This window comes from Clinocottus analis, unplaced genomic scaffold, assembly GCF_023055335.1.
Source record: "Clinocottus analis isolate CAN_PGR_092001 unplaced genomic scaffold, fCliAna1.0.p SCAF_23, whole genome shotgun sequence".
NCBI classification, from domain to species: Eukaryota; Metazoa; Chordata; class Actinopteri; order Perciformes; family Cottidae; genus Clinocottus; species Clinocottus analis.
In genome coordinates, this window is record NW_027175965.1 from 3,189,341 (window position 1) to 3,208,793 (window position 19,453).

Genomic DNA, 19,453 nt, shown 5'->3' on the forward strand with positions numbered 1-19,453 from the left:
GCAAGAAGGGACTTCATGAATAAGATCAGCGCTTCTTTACAGGAAGTGTCCCCCGTTGGAAGAGAAAGGTTGACACCAGATGGAGAGTTGACGTCCAGCTTTGGCTTGCAGAAAATCCAAGAAGTAATAACAAGTACGCGGAATAGCAGATAAGTTCAAGTAAAAAATGCTTTATCCCCTGTCCACAAATACAAATAAAATCCCGGTTTCTGAGGAGAGGATCTTATATAATGCAGATCAGAGCAGTGCTGGACGTTTAGCACCATGTGCTGCTCCCGATACACTGAAGCAAGCTGATGCTCTCCGTGAAACTACGTCCTGCTGCGGCTTCGCTCACGTTTTTCCCTCTCTCTCTATTTCTCTCTCTCCCTCTCTCTCTCTTTCTCTCTCCCTCCCTCCCTGCGTTTAGCTGCTCGTGACCTATTTCCCTCCCCATCGGAGGTCTTAATAACTTAACCTGATTAGAGGCCATGTCAACATGCCTGGAGCCCAACGCAGGCACCAAAAGCTTCGGCAGCAGTGTAATCACACACACACACACACACACACACACACACACACACACACACACACACACACACACACACACACACACACACAAACACAGACGCGCGCGCGCACACACACTCATTCACATAATGCACATTTTAATTGCTGCCATGATTATGTTCACTGACAATGCTTTTTTCTCCATCATGACTAAGTGTATTCTAATTATTATGTCATTATTTTATTTACTAATCGAGGAGGCATCCCATTCTTTTCAAAGCAAATACGCTGTGGCAAATTAGTAGTATATAAAAAAAAACATATACAGTAGATATATTTGTATTAAATCAGGGTTGTTATATTTTATATCATGTGCAATACAAATATATATCATGCATTATTGCCACCTGATTGTGTGTGCACCTACATGTTCACACTAAGACTGTGTGACATGCACAATATGCCACGCAGTCTTAGTGTGATTTAAGTTAATGCACAGACCCCTCCCCACACACACACACACACCCACACACACACACTGCATGTATACTCAGAATCAGAGGGACAGTTGAAATGAGATGGCTGTCGCAGACTCGCAGGAAACACACTCGATAAATCTCCTTCACATCTGGTCGGCCATCTGTGCTGCAACAACGTGATGTTAGATGACTGCAGGTCTCTCTCTCTCTCTCTCTCTCTCTCTCTCTCTCTCTCTCTCTCTCTCTCTCTCTCTCTCTCTCTCTCTCTCTCTCTCTCTCTCTCTCTCTCTCTCTCTCTCGTTTGACCCAGCACTCACCCTTTCTAACTGGTCAAGCTTAAAGGTCTATAACAGTGTTTTTTGGGGGTATGTTTCAGCTTATTCATCAAATAATCATGTGGGGTTTTCACTCAGTAACTGCCCATCATCTGTTATCAGCTATTTTATTTGTATTTCACTCAAATTGAAGTTAAAAAAATAACAATTTCTTTTTCGCGTGTTCCGGCAGCCTCGTGACTCTTTTCCTCTCACCCAGGTACGACAAGAGAGCGTCATTAAGAAGCAGAATTAGATGTTACAAATGACTGAACATCCAGGACATTCAACAGACCGCCACGAGCTGCGCTTTGAGCTTTTTCCTAAAAGAGACAGAGACGCTTTTGAAATACTCGTAAAATAGTCCCAAATATTCATGCCGAGGTTTGTGGATTGTTGAGAGCGACTGCTCCTCCTCGGTGAGTCGTCCAACCAGTTAGATGAAAGACTCCCCTCATGTGTTCATTCTGTAACTTCTACAGCAAGACATTATTTGTTTCTCTTGCGTTTGTCCTAATCTCACTTGTGCTGTCCTTTTGTTTTTTCCTCTTTTGTCCCCTCTATTTTGCCGTCTGCTTAATTAGCCGACCGATCGACCGGACAGTTAAGGTCCTCGCTGGGACATCGGCGGAGCCCTGCAGGTCACGACCCCCCTGCAGAAATTAATGAGCTGTATGGTTTGGATGAGTGTGTGTGGTGGTGGTGGTGGTGGTGGTGGGACGGGCCAATCATGGTTTCCGCCCTGCAGGACTTTGTGGTTTCGTAAGAGCTGTCAGAGCAGCTGACTTAACAAGTTGCCGAAGGGCCCGACGAGATGTCCTGCCAGCTGCGACGACCAGCAGCGGCAAACAGGACTTGGCATGGTGTGTAAGCAAAAAGAAGGGCGAAAGGAACCGAATAAGGCGTGTGGAGCAGAGGCAACGCGACAAGGCGAGGGTCAGCTGACGTAAAGAGGCGGCCCAAGGCGTCTAGCTGTTTGTACGACAAAAAGATATTATGCTAATTAAAGAAGCTCACAATCGTCGCCGAAACACGGAAGTTAATAAAATAATTATTAATGAATTATTTTCCTTCTTTATTCTTTATTCATCCCTCTGATTTAAATGGTATTATTAAAAAGTATAACAAAAAAAAAACACATTTTGAAATTGGCATGAGAACATCATGAAATGTGTCCAATATTCACTCAAAAACAATAATATTAAGGTCATTATGGCATAACATAACACTGAGTAGATACAAATAACTTTGTGTGTGTTTGAAACATTTTTTGAAACGTGTTTCAAAATTGCTTTTCTATCAATACTGCCAATAAATTCACAAGGGGGCGCATCAGTTATTTAGATGACTACCCTCCTAATTAATCATCCAGTTAGGTTATTAACTACCCGGGGAAATCATCGCTCATTATCGAGTGAGCATCAAGAACAACGTCACGCACCAATACTTTCCATTGACCAACATGGAGCCTGCTGTTATGCAGAACTCGAGACGCAACACACACACACACACACACACACTGATGAGTGTGTGTTCACTGACCGGATGGCGAGCAGCTCGGTCTTCTCATCTGGATCTTCAGGTTGATCTCCTGTTGGACAATAAAATCACCCCGTCAATAAATCACTTGTGATACCTCGGCCGTACGTTGCGCGTGAGCCACTCACGTCCGCTGATCTTTGCGCTGACCCGCTGTGCCAGAGCGCCGCCCTGAGCCAGCTGGTCCCTGAAGCTCTGGCCCATGTAGTAGTCGATGTCGTTGGCCCTCAGCAGCTCCTCGAAGGCCTTGGTGGTGTCCCCCAGGTGCTGGGTGAGGATGCTGCACACGCCCCGCCCCTCCCTCAGCCGCTGGCGCAGGTGAGACAGCTCTCTGGCCTGAGCCTGGATCAGAGTGTCGAATTTACTACAGAGAGGAACAGAAATGAGCGTTGCGTAGTTTAATCCTGACAATCTTTGCACATAAATGGACAAACTGAAAAGCGGCCTTCAAACAAAACGCTGCTGTTGAGGTTTACTATCGAGATCAGCTACTCTTCCTTTAGGTCTAATTAAAATGTATAATCAAAAACAATATAGAACATTTGTCATTGTAGACTATTTGAATCCGGTACTGTTTCAGTCAGGACAGTGTATATAGAAATCATCTTCATTTTAAATTTAAAAAAATGAAATTAAGATGAAAATAAGATGATCCAATATGTTTAAAAAAAAATTTATTTTCTCTCGTATGGTTAGTTTATTTTATTTAGCTTGTCCTGTCTGAAGATACTGAGCTACACTGATAGCAGATGTCCATCATTTTTCTCAACATCAATAATGGTTGAAAGTTGAGTAACTGCAAATAGTAAATTGTAGATATGGTGAATGTTTTGATATTGTATATACATATAGATGTATGTATTAACAGAGGGACCCGGATGAGCCCATAAATGACGGCACCAAAGCGTCACTGGAGCTACAGTTTGGTCTCACATGGTTCCCGTGCTCGTGTCAGTTAATCCCGTGTGACTGTCAGGCTGCTGAGTTTACACAAAAACATCTGTGGGTACGCTCGATGAACATGGACCGATACTGACGGGATGCTGAGTGATTAAAGGATCACTGTACATCAGGGAGAGGCTGATAGGTTAGTTTCATCAATTTTATATCAGATCTCAATCGAAGGTTCATGTCAGTATTTTTGCATGTTTGTGGATAGGAAGACCAATTCTATGTGCGAAAAGCATATATGTCCCTTTTAATTAAAAACATATGTCCTGTTGTAATTCATGAATCAACTTTCCAAATAAAAAATCAAAAGGAACTTGTGCTTCCTGTCACTCACCCCGGCCAGGTGGCTGACTTTAAGTCCTCGCTGACAGACTTTTTGCCTCCTTTCCTCAGCTGGTCTTCCAGTGCGTCCACGCGGGACACCAGCTCCTGGAGGCCCCTGTCCGGGTGAGGGTGGCGGGGCGAAGCCAGGGGGCCTCCGTCGGAGGACTGCCAGCCCTCGTCCTCCTCCGCCCCGCTTTGGGAGGGCGAGGCCTGGAAGGACCAGTTGACCTTGCGAGGCGTGGAGGGCCCGCAGTCGCTGGAGGTGGACAGGGACCGGAGCCGGCTCTGAAGCCCGCGGATCACTCCCTGAGAACGGGACAGCTGGGAGCGGAGGTCCTCCACGAGGCGCTGGAGAGAGGACATCTCGTCTCCTTCCCCGGAGCTCTGGGCGGTGGCTTTGGTGAACCCGGAGCTGCTGCTGCCGGCGGGCCACCACTGGGAGCCGCAGTCCAGAGACGTGCACATCTCCAGGTCATCGAACTCTGTCAGGGAACAGCAGCTGTCAGCAAAACCCAACTATTTCAAAAAGTGTTTTTTGACATGATGTTTAATGGAAAATATGTATGAACTGCTAAACATGTGAATGTGCAGGTGCTACTGTTCACACTAACTGGCTTTTGCTTCCATCTAGTGTTTGAATGATGCAACTACTACGATGATTTGTTTTCAATTTTAGTTTCCTCTACTTTCTCTGTGCAAAGTCAACTTGACAGGACACAGAAAAGTCCAGAGAGTGTGTGACGGTCAGACGTACCTGGGCTGCTGGTGTCTTCCCTCTCAGCCTCGTTCTCACTGCGGCCGCAGGTCTCGTAGCCCATGTCCTGCAGGTCCACCTGGATCTGCTTACTGTCCTGCTGCACTGCGGTCTCCGCTGCAGAGACACAGAAGAAGAAGAAGAAGAAGAAGAAGAAGAAGCTTTACTCTGGTGTGTTTTCTTTCGACGCCACTGGCATCCCTTTTTGTATAACTGATGGGTTTCACTTTGCTTATTTTCCCGAAATAGATAGAGACGCAATCCCAGATGCGGGGACACAACACAACACTTTAAGTATGAGGTGCGCCCGTCCGTCCACTCACTGAGCAGCTCCCTGTAGTCTTTGAGCTGCTCGGCCTGAGCCTGCACCGTGGCTTCAGACACCATCAGTCTCTCCTGCAGCTCTTTGCTCTTCTGCTGCAGACGGACCGTCTTCTCAGAGGACGCGGCGCCCTGCGGCTGACCGGCAGCCAGCTCGTTGTCGAGGACTTCCTGGATGGCAAAACAGGGAAAGACACAAAGAAAACACTTTCGTGAGGTCGGCTTTATTTGTCGGGACAGCTGCTGTCCTTCGAAAGACAGTGTGTCCTACGGAGCGGTCCCACCCCACTACCTGTGAGGAGTTGGCGAGCGACTCGGGTCTGTTGACTCTCTGCTCATCACCGGTCTGGATGTTGGTCTGCGACGGGGACAGCTCGCCATCCCAAGCGTCCCACATCTCAGAGCTTTCCTCCTCCTCTTCATCGTCCTCCGTCCCTTCTATGGTGACATCCAACTCCTCCTCCTCCTCCTCCTCCTTCTCCTCCTCCTCACTCCGTTCACTGTCGGGCTGCGGGCCTTCACTCAGCTGATGCCTCAAACCTCCGTTCTCTGCCTGCAGGCTGAACAGAGCTTTCCTTTGAAGCGGACAGAGAGAGATGGAGGGTTGGAAACAGGTTCGATAGGCAAGTGTGGGGTAATTACCTCCACCATGGTGCTGATGTGTCCGCTTTAGTGGGAGGACACACACAAACTAGACTTGGTAGTAGTAGGCCCATTCAGCATTATCGTAATCGTCTTACCTCATCTGTGAAAGTGAAGAGAAGCCGGCCTTCTCCAGTTGAGCCTTCAGCTCTCCCAGCTCTCTCTCCACCGCCCTCTTCTGCTCCACCAGCTGTTTGACCTCCGTCAGGCCCTGACCTTCAAACAACAAGTCCTGGGATGGAGGCTTTCCTGTACCTCCAGAGGCCTGTTGACAAGTCAGATTGGATAATAAGCTACGAGCCCTCAAGGTGCCACTTACTGTACAAGCACAGCCAGGCAAAATTACAGGTATTTTATTGAATACGTCATTCTTAGTGCAAATGGACCAGAGATGCAAGATAAACGATCAAAGTAGCTTTATGCCTCGTAAAGCGCCAGCCGTCACACACCTTTTCCTGCTTTCTGTTAGTTTGAATTGTTGCACTGAGGCTCCTATCAAGACGTGAAAAGTTTTTTTTAACATAGTTTGTATATACTTTATTCACTGTATGCATATTGGTCATTGTATTGCCTTCCAGAGGTTAAAATATCAGACTATATGCTACATAAAATGAAATGAACACAAATGAAAGCTCTAAAGCTAAACTCCAAAATGGCTGAATCTTTCTCAGTGGTCCAATGAGAACACATGAAGGGTTTAGAAATAAGAATTGTGTTCAAGGAAACATCCAGGGAAATACCCCAAAAATTCTATATCAATTAATAAAAAGTCAAAAACTACAAATCACTCTTAATATATAACTAATAAAACCAAAATCCTCTCATTCATCACTCTAGGTCCTCCTTCTCTGACTGATTGTGGAGTCTATCATGGGATGTTGGGCCTCCATTCCTTTTAAATTGCCTCAAAGCTGTTAGAAATATAATGTCTGTTCACTCAGACGGCTCAAACGTACTCCTACCTTAGTGTTGGTCAAGGATTGGACCCTCGGCTTGGACTCCTCTTCATCAACGCTCTCAGTGCACTCGCTGTCCAGACCCTCATCAGCCTCGCCTTCGTCCTCAGAGCTCAGCTCTGCAAGAAGCAGGAGAAGGAGTTAGAGTCTCTTCCACCACAAGAACGACTTTTACATTTCTCTCAACCTCAGGTTGCTGGAAACCTCACACTTCCGCAGAGTGTCACACTGTCAGCACTGAGGAAACATCTGTATACTTTTGACACAGCTGCTCATCCAGATCAGCTGACCTGCTGACGTTCTCCTTTTTTTCCTCCCGATGTAATGCGTAGCGCGACACCTGCCGCTGAATGTTACATCGTGCATGAGTTGAACTGTCCGTATGAACAGCTCGTAGTTCACCGATACCGCGATCGCTGTGTTTTTAAGTACTGTTGATTGTGATTAAACTTCAGTTTTCAGTGTGAAGTCACTGAAGAATACTTCAGGAGCAAAATAGGCTATTAGAAGGGATGGATTTAGAAAGTTTAAGATGTTTAGTCAGAACAGGATTATGGGTAATCCCAGCCATAATGGTGAGCTAAATCTTAGACAATACTTTTCTGAAATGTCCTGTTGTTGAAATGAATTACAGGCCGCTCTCTAATGAGCATCCTCAGTTGCATATTCTTTTTCTAGAACGATGTAACTTTCCACATTTCATGGCTACTTGGATTTGGATTATTGGATTTTCAGGCTGTAGCAACCAATGAAGTCGTGGCCTCAGTATTGTTCATGTGGGGGTTTCTTTCTTTTTAATTGGTTTGATTTATTGGAATATTCTTGAGAACATTGTTTCATATATTTTTGACGGGTTTAAGCAAAAAAAAAAGGATCAGAATAAATTTAAGTAAAAGTGAGAGGAAATTATGTTTCTCCACCATAACTGCTTTGTTAAATGACAGTGTGGGGAATGGACTGTTTTCCCCATTTCAGACAATCATTTAAGGGCAAATATATTTGTAAAATGAATGAATATCATTCAGATTGGGAGACAAGTCAAACACTTCACTGTCAATTTGGAGTGAATATTTGGAAAGTTCTCGATATGGCCCTATTATGTATGCAAACTAGTTATAACCTAAGATGTTGTTTATTCTATAAAGTGACATTTATAGAACGTCAAAAGTTGACGTGAGAGATGTTTTACACAGAAAAGGGGCATCTTGTTCCTCTGAAACTGGACTTCTTATCAGTCACTGTGAGTTTGAATATACATGTAGTGGAGACAGATCCGCTGTAAGGATGGGAAGTCATAAAACATGGAATATATTCTGCAGGCGTATTTATTGAACGGCTCAATTACATGTAAAGGTTTGAAAATGTATAAATAAAATCGAATATCTGCAATACAACAGATGTGGGGGAAAACGTTGATGGCGTCTGCACAGACACACACTTAACATTCTTCAGCTTTACGGGAAGATAAATAGGAAGAAAGAGGCATTCATACTTACTGTGCTCCAGTGTGACACTCTGATACTCTGAATTACAGAGATTGTTGGTCGTTGAATTGCACATTGACTGCATCGAGTCTTATTGAATCACAAAATAAACATCTAAACATTTTCTCCATATTAGACAGCTGTATAGTAGGTATACATATTCATAATCACATAAAGGCAATGTGGAATGTGCTTATATTTTCAGATTGTTCATTAAAACAAAAGGTGAGTTGTGTTTTTTTTGCAGCACTCAGAAACCGGCTCATTCAGGATGCTGGACATGCAAAGGCCCCCACACGTCCACAAGTCAGGTCAAATATGCTGGCATACGTAAAAACATGTACAGCTCCATTGAGTGAATTATGCTTTGAGTCACACAAAAATCAATATGCTGTAGAGAAAGCAGTCTTTACCGTTTAACTGCACTGGAACATTTACTCAACAATTCAATAAAACCTGGACATCACTCAGGATAAAAGAGCTTTCTTCCAAAATAAAAAATACAAACTGAATATATTTACAAACATTATTATTAAAAGAAAAATAATTACCATCAAGCTGATTAATGTGCATTTTGATGAAAATCAGGAAATTAGTTATTAGTATTTGAATCAATCATTTTATGTATTTTCTATTATTTTGTTTTTTGTTGTATTTTGGAAAACGACCTCCACCACTCTCTGTTTGGGAGGTATACAGTTCCTTCTATACTCACCTCTCAACTACCTTTGTGTGGCACCTAAAATAAAGCTATTGTCATGATCACTCACATGATACTGAACCAAACCTCTTCTTGCCTTTTCATATTATATCTACAATATTATTATTAAACATTATATGAAGAACTTAAAAGGCTCAGTGTGTAGGATGTAGTGACGTCTCGTGATCAACTGAATACCGCTCTCTTCCCCAATGCCTGAGAACTACGATGGCAGTGAAAGCCCCTCCCCTGCAGCCAGGGTTTGGTTTGTCCGCTCTGGGCTACTGTAGAAACACGGCGGAGCAACACGGAGGACTCCGTGAAGAGGACCTGCTCCGTATGTAGATACGAAGGGACAGTTCTAAGCTAACAAAGACGGCTCCTAGTTTCAGGTGATTATACACAAATGAAAACATATTTCTAAAAATTATTTTCCATTTCTATTAAAAGATCCTACACATTAGACCGTTAAAATGGTTAAAATGGTTAAAATGGTTGGAGCTGTGAGGCTTTTTGCTCTTGAACAATGCAAAGTCTGTCAGGTTTGAGTCGTCATGCCGCTTGTTATTAAAACAGCTACAATTACCTACATCATGAAATGAAAGTTTTTTAAACAAGTGTTAAGAAGCGTGCAGAACTTTCAGTACAAACATATTCAGAACTGTTTGAACCCAGAAGGTCCCATGTGTTAAATCGTGTTGAATCAGTGTGAGCAGCACCACGGGACACCCAGAGCCCCACACCACAGCCACGCCGCCCAGAGCCGCTACAGATACTGTCCCATGCTTCTCTGATGCCCACCTCCAAACTCAGGCTGCCTGCCAGTGGGCCGGTCTCGGCCCAAGATGGGGCCTCTGGCTGGGGGACTGTCCCGTTGGACCAGGCTCTCCCTCAGCTCCTGGACCTCCTGGGTCAACCGCTCTACCAGCGAGAGACCGCAGGGCTCCACCATCTGCTTCTGGAAGTCCTGCAGAACCCACACAGACACACACAATCAGCAGAAACATCCTGTTTATTTCAACTAATAATGTTGTCCCTCATTTTGAGGTAAATATACATTTTTATTTGGTTAAAAAGACATTTTGGAAGCTGCATAAGTACTGCCATGTTTTGAATATTGTCTTCTTACATGAGAATATAAAGTATGAGTATGTGAAAACTGAACGACAAACGTGACATGGAACTCAAAACGATCCCTCTCACTGACCCTGATGATCTCCTCCTTCACATGCAGCGTCCTGGTGAGGGAGTCCACCGTGCTGGCCTGACTCCTGCTCAGCTCCTGGCTCTCCTTCCCCCTCCTCAGAGCCAGACGCAGCTCCTCCTGCATCGCCTGAAGGTCCACAGCCGAGTCCGGTCCGGAGTCGGACCTCGAGCCGACACCCGTGCTCAGCTGTCTGCGGAGCTCCTGGAGCCTGCCTGTCTGCTCGGTCATCACCTCACCGAGCCGGCCGGCCGAGTCCTAGGGGGGGAGAGATCGGTGTCGCTTGTTTCTGTATACGACTTTATATTCAATGTTACTACAAGAGCCACTCTGCTCTACCTGAATGTACTGGTCCCTGGAGCTGATGGTTCTGAGGAGGTTCTGGACCTGCTCTTGGTGCTCCTGGGCCTGGTGGGTCCGGTCGGCCAGCACTTCCTGGAAGAGGCGGTCTTTGAGCTGGAGGCGGACCTTCAGCTCCTCCAGAACGTCGCTGGGAGCTGAGTGGATCTGAGCCAGTAGGGAGCAGCGCAGGTCCTGCATCCGAGAAGAGGGAGAAGAGGGAGAAGAGGAGAAGAAGAAGAAGAAGAAGAAGAAGAAGAAGAAGAAGAAGAAGAAGAAGAAGAAGAAGGAGAAGGAGAAGAAGGAGCATGAGCCCACAGCGGGGAAAACAGGTTCCTATTTTGGTGCAGTATTCAATGTTAAATCTGACAATAAAGCAGAGACGCTGTGCTTCAAATGTGGTTCAACTAAATTATTCTTTGGATTCTCATTAAGCTGTCTTGGTCCTTTGATGTATTGAAGGAACTGTGTGTGAGGATCTAGTGTAATAAGAAATGTATTAACTCGGCATGACCTTTAGTCCCAATGGCCACATTACTGACAACATGACCCAGATTCCTTCAGACTCAGATGCTATGGATGGTAATAACAGCGTGGCCTTATTTGAAACAATTCTGGGTCTCTACTTATAACAAGGACACATTTTTTCTTGATTTAAATCTTCTCTGATTTTAAACGGATACTATTGTTTTTCAAAGGTCACTTCCTGTCGGTACCTGGGCCTCCTGCGTGCGGGTGTGCAGCGCCCCCTGCAGCTGGCCGATGATGCCGTCTCTCTCTCTCAGGATGCTGCTCTGGCTCTCTGCGCTCTCCCGCTGCTGCAGCTGGACGTTCCTCCAGGCGTCGCACACCTGCTCCAGCTCCAAAGCCTTACCGCGCACCAGCACCTCCAGGCTCTGACACACACACACAGACACACACACACACAGAAGACCAACAATGAGAGGCGGTGGTGGCAGAGTGAGAGGAAGAACATGTGCGCTTTGTGTGTGTGTGTGTGTGTGTGTGTGTGTGTGTGTGTGTGTGTTCTCACAGTGATGGTCTCCTCGTTGTTTGACAGGACGCAGCGCTGCCTCTCCAGGTCTCTCTCCTTTTCTCGGAGCAGCAGCTGAAGACGACGGGTTTCCTCCTCTTTCTCCTCCACGCAGCGGAACTTGTCGTCGATCGCTCGCTGGTGGTGGGACGGAGAGAAGGAAAAAATACATCAATCTTCACTGAACCTGACAGTTTAGGCGTGGACTTAAACTACAGAACAGTCCTTTTGGAAAACTAAGAGTCTTCAAAAAGGCAACCAAAGGTTTCGGGATTTCTCATCTCAGTGAGACATTTTCCTAATTAAATAAAGGTTAAAACAAAGGAGGAAAAAAATAAGTCACAAATATTTTGTATTTTCCGATTTGGTTCTATCTAAAAGTATAAATGCACCAAAAAAAAGGGATGGTATTTTGAGGTTCGTTTATAGGAGCTCACAGGATGACCACTGTATGTTTGTATGCATGTGCGTTTGTTTCGTTTACCTCCAGAGCTCGGTCTCTTTCCTTGATGCGCTGGCGGAGTTTCTGAAGCAGAGCGTCTCTCTTCTCCTTTGGATCCTCCAACAGCTCACAGTAGTTCTGATTAAAAACAAACAGTTAGTCGGTGCACACCAAGATAAAAAATACACACACAAACACCACATCAGTGGAAGTGTCCTCTATGTGAAACTGAATGTTTGCCAGTGCTGGTGTGGGTTTATCTAAAAGCGTTAGAGAGCAGTTGTCTGACCTCTATCAGCTGCTCTTTGGTCAGCAGGGACGTCCTCAGCTCTCCGATGGTCCTCTCTCTCTCCTGGTCCTGCCTCTCTCTCTCCCCCTCGGCCTCCCTCCGCTGCTCCTCTCTCTCCTGCAGGGCCGATCGGGCCTTCTCCAGAGCCAGCTGCAGATCCTGCACACAGGTCAACGTTACCGACAAAGAGCCAAGGTGCAGGTCGACAACACTACTCAACACTACTGACAAAAACGGTCACACCCGTCTTCTCTCACCTGGTTGTGTCTCTCCGTCTCCCTCCTGTGCTGCAGCGCCCCCTGCAGGTCCTTCTCCAGCCTCTGCAGGGCTCGGCTCAGGTCCTCCTGCGTCCTGCCCGCCTGCCGCTGCGCCCGCTGACCGGCCTGCAGCTCCAGCTGAGCCTGGAAGAGAGACGCCTGCAGAGCCAGGACCTCGCCATGACCGCGAATGCTGTCCGCGCCCGACACCTTGCAGGTCAGAGGGGACGGATTTAAAATAAGAAAGACAAAAGGAAAGCTTGGATTTCTATTGGCCATGGTGTGAATATGTGCCATCCTGTATAGTATGCAAATAGATGTATAGTATGCAAATAGAGAGGACAAACCTGCAGCTGCTGCAGCTGGTTGCGGTTGGCGAGCTCTTTGAGAGAACACAGCATCTTATTCTGCTCCTCAATCACCCGATACAGCTCTGCAGCCTGCTCACACAGACACAACTGTGTTCAGTCTTTTCTTTCTCTGTTTAAATCTATTGCTTTCTGTCTCTGTTTTTTTGTCCGTCTCTCTACCTCTGTCTCCTTGGAGTTGGCGGCATCAGTGATGTTCTGGATGCTTCTCTCCTGTCGCTGGGCTTCCTCTCGGGCGGAACGCAGCTCCAACTCCATTTCACCAAGATGCTCCTGCAGCTTCTACACACATGGACACACACACACACCAAAAGACTTGCTGTAGACCTGAACGACTAGTGCTCAGACAGGAGCAAGGAGGTGTTGCAGCAGGGGCGACGTGCTCGTACCTGGTTCCTGGTCTCGCTCTCTCGGATCTTGGTTTGGAGCGAGTGGACCTGGACCTGGGCCTTCTGCAGCTCGCCCACACACTGACCTGCATCGCTCTCATACCGACTGAGCTGGCTCTGCTGCTCGTCAATCAGCCTCTGAGAGACAAAACACAGGACAGCCAACAGTGAACATGTGTAGGAGTTATACTGGATATGTGGTTCTTTCCCCCCCTCTCGCTCTTAACATTATTAATCTTAATAACAAGTGACGAGGATAAATAATCAGCGGTGAAAAGCTGGACACACACGCACGGTTATATGTAGCTGTTGATGATAGAGTGAAAGTGGAAAGCGATGGCAGCTCACTGCTGGATGACTTCCTGGGGAAGTGGCTCTTCCTTGTTTTGTAAAATGTGTCACGATATGACGTCATTGTGCCCTTTGAGGCTGTATGTGGGACCTTAATAGAGTTGTTTTAACTGGGACCCACAACAACACGGAGTGAGACCGAAGAACGGTGACCGAAAGATAGTTTACAAAAATAAAAAAGGAAAACAATTTTGACCCAGGAAATGATTGAAATGGTGAATAGTTATTGTGAGAAATTTGGGACAGAATTCTCACAACGCGACGGCTTGGATCCACTTCAGTCGGCATGAGAGGAGGTCAGACTCCGGGTACACGGGCTGACCTGAGCTTGTGCCTTCTCTACCGTTAAACCCTGAAACAGACCTCTGGTGCAAAAGGTCAGCAGTTAGAGACATGTATTTCACCAGAATCTAGTTTTAAATGCTACGGGGCCTCTATCTGTGTGTAAATGGAAGGAATGTAAACTCCCTCCTTCACACCAGTGAGAGGTCTTTTGTGCAGGCCGCCATATTGTGTTATAACACACCAATGAACCGACATGACAGAGCAGAACAGAGCTCCCTTGTCTGCTCGCTCCGGGCCCATTGAACCACTTTCACACTGATCATCACGGCATAACAATGGACGTTATGAAGCTGCAGCAGAGCGCTTCACACAGGCTGACTGCTGCGGCGCTTGGAGACTGTTCCCATGGCCACGGCAAGGGTTGCTAGGATACAGACGAGGAAGAGCATGTATGCTCCCCAAGAGAGTAATCAAGGCAGCGAGTGTGTTCAGCTTTCACCACCACGAAGGAGATGAGCGAGACAGGAAATCCAGAGGGGTTCGACCTCGGGATGAGCACATCAGATGATGTCGCTCATTATTTATTAATACAAATCCACCAATAAGTAAAGAAACAGTATGCTTAAAAAATGTATATCAGCCAGAATTATCAAAATAAATGAATATTTAAACTGTTACTCAGAGTTCTGATTTAATGATTTTTTGTTCATTGGATTTCCCTTTCTTTTAGAATTTAAATGGGACACATGTTTGCATTTGTTCTTTGATAAAGTGTGTGGATTTGCGAAAGATAAAGAAAAAAAAAAAAGAATGGTCAAAATGAACGCTGCACAGGCCGAGAAGTCCTGACGTGTGGTCCCTTGAATTTGTAAAATTCGTTAAAAAAAATCTGGATTCTACATTTCCCATACTGCAACTCAGCATGGTCTTACTGTCCTGCCTAAATGAAAGCCAGTGAGGTCATAGGTCAACCAGGTCCTCGTCTACCTGCTGAAAGCGGAACGGGCCGCACGGAACATATTCATCCAGCCACTGCTCCTCCATCTCGTCCAGCTCCGCCTGCAGCTCCTGCTGGGGACATGAGGTCACGATCTCTGGGATGGGCTGGTGGGAGTAGAGCTCACAGTCGGCCGCCCCTCCACAGGGCGACCTCAGTTGGATGGTCTGGGGCAGCGATAGGCCGGGCTCCAGTTTGGTTTTGCCCAGAACTGGGAGCTTGCTGCCCCTTTGGGTCTTCACCGGCCGGTACTCCCAGCCCTTCAGGAGGCTCAGCATCACCTCCAGCCCAGAGAAGGAGCCCTCACTTGCAGGTTTGCCCCAAGAAGTGTCCCTTCTTGTTCGAGCCTCGTCTGGACCGGTGTTGTCTCTTTCCTTGTGCTTCACAGGAAGGCAACTCACGTCCACAGCGGTGTCGAGAGATTCCACGGATGATGCCGGGCTGGGACTCGTCCCGTCGCACATGGTCTTATCTGCGGCCAACTCGGATGAAGAGGACTCAAAGGCCACCGTCGTGGCCTCAGACTCTTCAGAGGCTCTGGCGGGGTCCTCGACTCCCGGAGTGGCTGTTGAGTAGCGGGTGGACGGCCCGCAGGACGTGCTCCGGCGCCCAACCCTGCGAGGCACCTTGCACACCGCCTCGTAGTCGGAATCAGCGACACGGAGCACTGCACAACCCGTGCACCGCCTCGGCTTCTGGCCAGAGCCAGAGTCTGCTCCTGGGCACTGGTGGTGGTGGTGGTGGTCATGATGGTGGTGGTCGGGGCCCGGCTCCTCCTTATCAGCCCAGGATTCATACACAGAGTAAGTGAGATCATCCTGTATCATATCGGAGTATCTTCCATCCTGCAGGGCCGACAGGTCCACCACCGGCGAGTCCTCGGACCCCACATCAGTCCCGGCGACCACCACAACGGACCCAGGCGGAGCCACGCTCCCATCCTCCTCCGCCGCGTTGTTCTTCCGGTACAGGCCTCCGATGCACTGCCTCAGCCGGTCTTTCTCCAGCAGCAGCTTGTGGAGACGCTCCAGGGACAGCGCCTCCACACGGGCGATGACCGTGTCGAAGCGGTACATGCGGTCCAGCATGAAGGCGCACTTGGAGCAGGCAAACTCCCTGCGGCCGTCCCGGGTCAGCTCGCGGCCCAGGGCGTGCGACAGCAGCACCTGCAGGTTGAGCTTGGCCGCCGGGTGGAAGATCCATCGGCGCTGGTTGCCGCAGAGCTCGCGAGCGCAGATCCGGCACGCCTCCTTCATCTTCACCACGTCCAGCATCGCCGAAATGAACCAAGAGCCAATAAAATGAAAGCGCTTTAGAGACTATTAGATTTGTTTTGCCTCATCTGAAAGCCGGCTGTGGACTGAAGGAGGAAATCACAAGAGTTCAGAGTAAAGTGTGGAATTTTTGACTGGACCTTTTGTGGTCAAGTGCAAGGTGTTTTCCCAGATATGCCTGGAACAAAAGACTCGTTCATGCTTGTACAGAGACGCTTTGATGTTTTTGTCGCTCTTCAGGCTCCGTCCTTCCTGTTCACATATCAAGTCCTTGTGAAAAGTAGGTGTTTTTAAGTTGAAGGTGTTGTATGTGATGGATCATATGGTTAAAAGCTCCAGATTCGTTTGTCTCCTGCTGTTTCTAAAAAGTCAAGAAGGAACTTTCATTCTCAAATCTGAAGTTCACATTTTGCATGTAACATGCATACAATTCAAATTAAATCAAATTGGCAGGAAGTGAGCTTTCAAGGTGAACAGACTCTCTGCACAAATTATTCACATTGCTCGTGAAAATGTTCCGTATCATCCGTCGGGTTGTCCAAGAAATCTCGTCGCATCTCAGGGGACAGACAACGTGATCAGCGGCGTTGATTCAGGGTGTAGACGGATGTGGGTGAAGCTCAGTCATGGGTTACATGTCACTTCCTTGATGGTCATCAAGTCATATCGATCCAGTTTTTTTTATTGCGTTCTTGGTGGTTCCGGTGAAAAAAATACGACCCTCGGTTGATGTCACTTGCTGTAATTTATTTATTCATTTTTGTTTTGCCTTTTATAATCGATGACGTCTCTCTGCATGACAGCATCTCTCCGCTGCTGCAGCAGCCTTCCCCGTTACGATCCGACACGAACACGGAAAATAAAGCGATGTCTCCTGGTGGACGGTTCCGGTGTCTGAGTCGGTTCACCGGTGACAGTCCGGATTCCCGATCCGCTTTCTTCTCACCGGCTTCGGCTCCAGCAGCAGCCGAGGATGGAGGGAGAGGCTGCGGCTCCTCGAGCCGCTTTCATACCGAGACAACGAGGCAGCGTTGACGGCAACCAAAGATCGCGTGTCTTTGCGAAGATGTCTCACTCCGCAACGTTAAACTAGTCCCCAGACATAGGTCACTTTGGAAAATCACATCTCACATCTGGGTGCAGTGATTTCAGAGAAAGAAACGACCAGCGATGAAAAGTAGACTTCCACTTTATGCTGCTTTAAAGAGAGAGAAGTATTGTATTTTGACCCAAAAGATCTTCTCTTTCTATTTCTGTATGAGGTGTTTTGATTTTGTTCCTTTCTTTTAAATCATTATTTTGAATGTTAATATTTCTAGTTACAACTTTTATGTTTTTTTTTAAATATAGGTTTTAAAGAGGGCGTTCCTCTGTGTAAAAAGAAGAAGACAATATTTTAAACATTGAGACATTTTCTCTATTTTTCGGTCGCCTGCATCATTGAGGGAGTGAGACCTCCTGCAGCCTGGACTGAACCATTTTACTGGAAACAGGAGGGACGCCCTGCGCCTCTCTGCAGTCTCTTTTAATAAACAATTGGGACTCCTTCAGGCGAAGCATCAGATTACTGCATTTGTCCGTTTCAATGTTTGCATTGAATTCATTCTTTCCCTTTTAGGCCAGATCAAATAAATACTCAACAGCATTAAAACACCATTTTGAGTGTTTTTCAATTAATAATGATACAATATAACCGTAACTGCTGTGTTTCCAGTATTGATGTAAACTAACTAAAGTAGAAGATGTTGCCTAAGTTAATGTAGTCACTGTTAAGTTTTATGATCAAGCTTCCATCTCTAGGTGGACATTGGATTTGCAGGTTGTGCATTTAAAATAATTCTTTGTAAAAACTATTTATGTCTGAAACTGCAGTTCTTAAAATAATAATATTTTTATTTAAATATAGTTCATCAAACATTTATATTAGCCTAAAATTGAATTGATTAATACATTTTAATTTGAATAATCTTTCTTTTCTTATTCTTTTCCATTTTGTGTTAATGATTCCTCTACTGTTTATGAATGAATACTGGACACTGTGTGTGTTTGAATGGTTTCTAGGTATGTGTGCAAATGTATGAAACATTGCTCCTAACCCGGGCCTCATTCGGCCTTCACATGCGGGTCACCCAATGAGAGGGAAGAGGGCACGAGCTCTCTATTTCCTGAAACTCGTGGCGACGAATCACACGGCACCTTCATAAGAGCAGCGGGAGTCCGCTCTTAAAACGCTGATGTCATTTTCAACAGAAACTCTCTGGGTCTGTTTTCCCCACAGACACGCGAGTCTTCATCCGTGTTTCATTATCGCAGCAGGGTGGAGCAGTTGTTGATGCAAACCCTTCTCACGTGTGCGTCGTGTGTGTGCGTGTGTGTGTGTGTGTGTGTGTGTGTGTGTGTGTGTGTGTGTGTGTGTGTGTGTGGACCACCGCAGGACTCACTGACTCTCTTCTGGCCCTGACTGCGTCTCCATCTGTCACCCTGCCAGAGCCTCTTGAGACACGACACCAAAACACAGATTGGCCGGAATGAGGCACGCAATCAAGAATCAATTAATCCTAATCAGAGGCGAGTGCCAAACACTGCTGACAGACTGCGCCTGCTGTTTATTTTCCCTCAGAGTGGCAGAAATACTAAAGGGTGACAGCAGAGAATTAATGTCCACGCAAACAGAGGAGGTGTCTCTGCTCATTTTCTCCTCGTCTTGCCCGACAACTCAATTTTATGAAGTTTGTCTCATAAAAATCTGATCAGCAAAAGGACCACAGCCGTTCCATAAATGGAGTCAAATGACAATATTTCCAGAATCACTCGAGAAACTAAACAGGTAATCAGTAACACATGCAATGCAGATCAGACACCACTAGGTGGAGCTACGTCTCTATTATCTGAAGGGAGGGATACCCAGCAAGTCTGTGGCAAAGGCAAAGTTAATGCTCCACAAGGTGAACTTCACCAGCAGCAAAACGAGCAAAATAACTCATCATACGATACTACGAGGTGAGTGTTGAGCCAACGGGCGTCCTACCTGCATGTGTGTGTGGACTCGGCTCTCACCGGGACTCTGTGGGGGGAGAGAAGTTAACTTGTGTTACACAGGAAGCATCCTCTTAAAAAACTGCTTTTCTTACGGCATGGCTCTGACTGGATTGACAACAAGTAAGATGTCTGATGAAAACTGAACCATACAGGGCCTCTATCTGGTCAGCCACAATATGTGCACGTGTTTTCATCTTCATGGTGGTTTGCCAAAGTTCCACTGACTCATATGT

General features: G+C 46.5%; 1 protein-coding gene across 3 annotated transcripts in view; it reads right to left on the bottom strand.

The window, feature by feature from the left end:
* The window catches only part of pde4dip (phosphodiesterase 4D interacting protein), a 71,571-nt gene that overhangs the window by 9,852 nt on the left and 42,266 nt on the right, over positions 1 to 19,453 (bottom strand). For 2 of the 3 annotated variants that reach the window (XM_068589494.1, XM_068589493.1), the window contains exons 1-20: positions 14,898 to 17,210; positions 13,275 to 13,412; positions 13,048 to 13,167; positions 12,865 to 12,957; positions 12,518 to 12,727; positions 12,261 to 12,419; positions 12,014 to 12,109; positions 11,530 to 11,667; positions 11,213 to 11,392; positions 10,497 to 10,691; positions 10,161 to 10,415; positions 9,755 to 9,920; positions 6,776 to 6,888; positions 5,912 to 6,078; positions 5,464 to 5,746; positions 5,174 to 5,342; positions 4,851 to 4,967; positions 4,107 to 4,578; positions 2,950 to 3,185; positions 2,825 to 2,873 (exon numbers count right to left, since the gene is read on the bottom strand). In XM_068589494.1, the coding sequence (XP_068445595.1) occupies positions 2,825 to 2,873; positions 2,950 to 3,185; positions 4,107 to 4,578; positions 4,851 to 4,967; positions 5,174 to 5,342; positions 5,464 to 5,746; positions 5,912 to 6,078; positions 6,776 to 6,888; positions 9,755 to 9,920; positions 10,161 to 10,415; positions 10,497 to 10,691; positions 11,213 to 11,392; positions 11,530 to 11,667; positions 12,014 to 12,109; positions 12,261 to 12,419; positions 12,518 to 12,727; positions 12,865 to 12,957; positions 13,048 to 13,167; positions 13,275 to 13,412; positions 14,898 to 16,181 (4,640 nt within the window). In that variant the 5' untranslated portion in view covers positions 16,182 to 17,210. Of the gene's footprint in view, positions 1 to 2,824; positions 2,874 to 2,949; positions 3,186 to 4,106; positions 4,579 to 4,850; positions 4,968 to 5,173; positions 5,343 to 5,463; positions 5,747 to 5,911; positions 6,079 to 6,775; positions 6,889 to 9,754; positions 9,921 to 10,160; positions 10,416 to 10,496; positions 10,692 to 11,212; positions 11,393 to 11,529; positions 11,668 to 12,013; positions 12,110 to 12,260; positions 12,420 to 12,517; positions 12,728 to 12,864; positions 12,958 to 13,047; positions 13,168 to 13,274; positions 13,413 to 14,897; positions 17,211 to 19,209; positions 19,246 to 19,453 lie in introns of those variants that run through there. The other variant, XM_068589495.1, reaches the window with a different exon arrangement.